Genomic DNA, 4,949 nt, shown 5'->3' on the forward strand with positions numbered 1-4,949 from the left:
CGTGTAGGCCACGCGCGCCGTTTCGGATCCTTTCATTTAAAGTGACTTTTCGGCCGTTAACGTGCCGATACTCGCAAGAGTGTAAGAGGAATATATTCAATGCATAACGAGAAAGAGAGAGAGCAAGATAACGACCGAAATGCATTCGTGTTGGAGCAGCTGTTACTATCGGGGCACGCGTCTCAACGGTCGCGACAGCTGCCCAGAAAATTTACTACGGTAGCCTCATTCTGAGTTCTTCGCGTCCATCTGATTATAGAGGCAATTTTTATTTTATTTAAACACAAAATTATATAATTTGCAATTTATCACAAAATAAAAAATTTATTTACCAAAAATAGAAATCGAAGCAAGATAATTTCTAATCTTTAAATGACAAAATTAAGTCTTATGACAAATAATATATAAAATACTGACAAGTGCATTATAATTTGTTGTTTATCCTCAATGATGTAGCTTTTTAAGAGTTTTTTAATAGGACAATTATTTGTTGTTTCTTTCTGCTTGTACATAATTTTTTAAAATGTTTTAAAAAAAGCAAAAAAGAGACTTATTTAATATTCGTAAATATTATGAATATAGGTTCCACATAAAAAAAAATTTTTTATATTGAAACATAGAAATCTCAATTTACTTTGATGCCAAGCGTATCCTTCAACAGGCATTTAAAGTTTAAATTACTACGTCAAAAAAATTTTGTGACATAGAAGCAACGGTCAAAATTCTGGACGAAATATACTATAGTTCAAGGGCCCCCACCCCGCGCGAAGGGACAGCGGGCCCGTATTACGTGAAACTCCGTGACAACCCCACGAGCAACCGCGCATATAGAGATACGCGAGGGAACGCATGGAGAAACGCCCTTTGCGCATCTGCTAAAGGGAACCCGCGAGAGGCAGTTCGTTGAAGGCAACCGTCGTGAACACATCGCATGGTTAACGAAAGTGCGCATTGTTAATGGATATTATTGGGACGTCACCTATTCTATTATGAGACAAAATTGATTCTCAATTTTATTATTTAACAGTTACAATTTTAATATTCTATTATTCACTTTAAATTTAAAAATGCATTAATTGCATTAAATTTTAAATGCGTCATCTAAGACACTTTTGATTATTTTATGACTGTGCTTTGCCGAAGAAATTGCGTGATAGAAAATCATTCTGCGTGGGATAATGTAATTTTATTGTTGAAAAAGACGCTTTTGCAAAATCAAAGAATAATTTCGACGTATCGGAACATTATCCGAAATCTGTGCGGAAAGATGTGTAAGAAACTTTGCAGATTGACACACGAAATTGCCTCGACGCCGATACAAATAGTGAGCTTCGCATTGGAAACTTGGCAATCTCCTGTTTACGTTAGCAGCACGATAGTGATTCTTATCAATCGACCTTAAATCTTCATAATTTTGAAATTTTATCATGATACTATTAATGTGTTAATCTGGAATATTTGTTTGGAAATTCTTATGTATGTATTTGTGACTGATAAAATGTGATTAATTTTTGTAAATTTTGCTAAGATTATATTCACAAGAGATTCAAGTGAATTTTTATTGACAAATTCTCTCAAACAAAACATTGTTTATCAATTTTCATTTTGTATAACACATGAATCGAGAAACGAGTTTTATTCCGGATAGAAGTCCAGTGAAAGTCCGTAAAGAAAGTCCTTCAAACTTCATTACGCGCGCTCATTTAGTTAATAACTCAGACTTAATCGTTTAAGTCTCAATTTGCTTTTCCGCGAGTCAATGCCAGATTCATTTGCTCCAATCAGACTTAAACTTATCAGTCTAATTCCCTTTCCTTGACCAACCGATCTGCGAGTTTCTCGACGCTTATCGTTGAAGATTACATCGCAAATTCGCTTTTATCTTTCGTCGAAGCTCGATGAGATAGTCACGAACGGCAATCATGTCGCAAGCATCCGAACCAGCGCCGGTGCATTGCTACACCAATCCCTCGTTTTGCCGTCAATCGGAATACATCCCGGACGATCATCATGTCAACGACCTGCCGCCACCTCCGCCGCAGCAGTTTCAAGGAGGCGATGATTTACCGCCGCCTCCGCCGCCGTTGCAATTGCAATTGCACGCCACGGGTCAGAGCAATCCGGCTTTCCAGGCACCGCCGGAGACGACGCTGGACAACGTTTGCGGATCGCGGGACCGCTATTGTTATCTGGAGGATAACGGAGCCCCCTCCGCGCACAGGAGATACGCCAGTCTTCCGGTGGATGAGCCTCGCGTGACTTACACCCAGTCTTCGCGATACGAATACACGCAAGAGCAGAACGAGAGAGACCGGTTACCGCGCCGGGCCTCGTCGAGGTACGAGTTCATTCCACAGCAGCAGGTGCAACAACGTTCCGCACCGGCGACCAACCAAGACGATCGAGGAGGGTTGCAGACGCGGACGTGCCGTGGCAATGCCGGTAGATACGCGGTTATACCGGGTGACCAGGACTACCAGGATTATCAAGACGGACCGCAATGGAGCAACGCCAAATCGGCACCGCGGCACATCAACACTCCGCAGGGTGATTTTTCTTTTATTTAATTGTTGTTAAAAATAAAATAATCTTTTTTTCTTTTCTCGTCGATTTTTTAATAAGATTGGATAATATAAGAATATTGAATAAAAATACTATATACAAATAAATAAAAATTGATCTCTATTTCTGAATAAAGAAAAAATATAAATAAATTATATATATATATATTTATTTGTTGAAATTTTTAATTGTGCAATTTACTGTTACCCAGGCCGTTACACTAGAGTGCCCATGCAAGAAGAGATTCCGCCGGCACTTCCCGAGAGAAACATGCAAGAACTCTCGATGTCGCCAAAAAACAACTTAGCTACGCAGAAACTGCATGAAATATTATCGACGCCCAGGAAACCGACAATAATTATATGCCTCTTAGAATTGTTGTCCTTTTGATAAGAAAATATGTGTAAAGTGTATAAGATAGTAAAAAATATATCCATGAAATATTCGTAAGAAACGTTTAGGGAATAATATTTTATCTTATTAATACTGAGACGAACAAAATCGATTTCTGTAAAAAAAAATTATGATTTTAGCAAAAAGTACTTATTAAAAAAACAATCCAAAAATTGCTGCAAACTGTGCAAAAAAATATGGTGTAACGGCACACTACATACGCACACAGATGATATATTCTTAAATATTTTTATCGGAGATAAATTATTTATCCTATTTAATTCTTCCTCCCCTGAACTGTCAATTATTAGTTCTTTAATTGATCGAATATAAGCAACGAAATTTGAGCTTATTCGAAATGTATAAAAAGTAAATTATTATCGTTTACATAAGAGAATATTATCGCTTTTATATGGCTTCTGTTTAAATCCAGAGGATTATATTTAAGTAGAATTTACAAATCCTTATTTAATTCTTTTTTATATGTATATACGTTCCTAAAACACATATTCTGATATCTTAGCTAACGCATATTTTTTATAATGATTGATAATGCAAGTGTACTCCAATATTAAAGAAAATTAGTTTAAGAGCTGTCATATATTTAGAATAAATTAAATGTGTACTTAAATAATAAATAATGTTTTTAAATTGTACAAAGATTTTAAATATTTTGAGAATATTGCGACATATATTTTTTATAAAACTAGAACACTATAAGCGCGCGCCATTTATTTTGTGTGTATGTATGTATAATTATTTATACATATTAACTCTAATTCTCCGTTTTTTCGAAATAAATTAAATAAAAATTACACACACACTTGATATTTGAAATGTCAAATGCTCAGTTATGACAGGCTTTTATTAAAGTAATGCACAACGCAGCGTCGAGATAACCAATTAGTATTGCGGAAAAGAGGTAACAATACTTGCAAGTATCGATTTAACACACCTTTTTAAAAGTGGATATCTCAATGAGAGCTGCTTACGGTATATTATTAGAATATTATATGTGTATGTGTTATATATAAAATATTATAAAATGCGCCATTTAGTTTTTATAAATGATAATGGACAAAAATGATTAAAAATATCTCGATATTTCTTGCAATATTGGAGAGTTTCTTATATCTTGTGAGATGCTACTAAAAACTCTAAATAAAAAATCGGAATTGCGAAAAAATTTATCTTTAAAATATTTAAACTTAATTTAAAATATACTTGTATTTTAAATTTAATAGTTTCTGTGTGTCTGTGTCATCGGTTTTGGGAGGTCAAGGAACTCCCACGACAAACTCATCTCACATCGCAAGAAAAGCAGTGTGAAGAGCATGTCGTGCGGCTACCGTTCAAAAGGGGTCCTCCGATTGACATCGGAAATTCAAAACTTAGGGCGGAGAAAATGCTAAATTCGTCACTCCGTAGATTTCTTGATAAACCGGAAATCGCTACAGAATATCACGAATTCATGTCTGATTATCAACGGCTGGGGCATATGAGGCCCGCGCCTACCGATCAGAATCACATCGATCAACAGGTTTATCTCCCGCACCATGGAGTGATCCGGGAAAGTAGCTCGACTACGCGTCTTCGCGTTGTTTTTAACGCATCGAGCGTTACTTCTAACGGCACATCATTAAATGATCATTTAAACGCCGGGCCGAAATTACAAACCGATCTCATGTCAGTCATTCTACAATGGCGTAGATACAAATAAAAAATTACCTTTTTAAAAAAAAAGTGAAAAAAAAGCCAAGTGCACGCGCATAAGCGTCTCTTGCTATAAAAAGATTCTTATACAAAATAGTGTTATTTTAATTATTTTAATACAAAAACACTGTCACATTCAAACTAAAAAATTGTTTCACAAAATAGTTATTTTGATTTTCTACAAAAATAATGTGATATATGATAAAAATATTGCGCCAACTTATAAAAATTTATGCTACAAAATTTATTTATTATTATTTCTAATATTAAAAATTGTATCA

The 4,949-nt window shown here is 35.2% G+C and overlaps 1 protein-coding gene across 1 annotated transcript; it reads left to right on the forward strand.

The window, feature by feature from the left end:
• The first annotated feature begins 1,779 nt into the window (after nt 1-1,779).
• LOC115239023 lies at nt 1,780-2,952 on the forward strand. The gene is made up of 2 exons (XM_029813310.1): nt 1,780-2,547; nt 2,774-2,952. Exons 1-2 carry the CDS (start codon nt 1,923-1,925, stop codon nt 2,950-2,952), a joined length of 804 nt encoding a protein of 267 aa, XP_029669170.1. The 5' UTR covers nt 1,780-1,922.
• The last annotated feature ends 1,997 nt before the right edge of the window (nt 2,953-4,949 follow it).

The sequence above is a fragment of the Formica exsecta genome, unplaced genomic scaffold (assembly GCF_003651465.1).
Source record: "Formica exsecta isolate Colony F162 unplaced genomic scaffold, ASM365146v1 scaffold363, whole genome shotgun sequence".
Taxonomy (NCBI): domain Eukaryota; kingdom Metazoa; phylum Arthropoda; class Insecta; order Hymenoptera; family Formicidae; genus Formica; species Formica exsecta.

What these genes read in the sequence shown, in the direction of transcription:
- LOC115239023 (XM_029813310.1), top strand. Translation starts at nt 1,923, where the DNA reads ATGTCGCAAGCATCCGAACCAGCGCCGGTGCATTGCTACACCAATCCC. An exon ending in GCACATCAACACTCCGCAGG is followed by an intron (nt 2,548 to 2,773) that starts GTGATTTTTCTT and finishes ACTGTTACCCAG; the next exon opens with GCCGTTACACTAGAGTGCCC.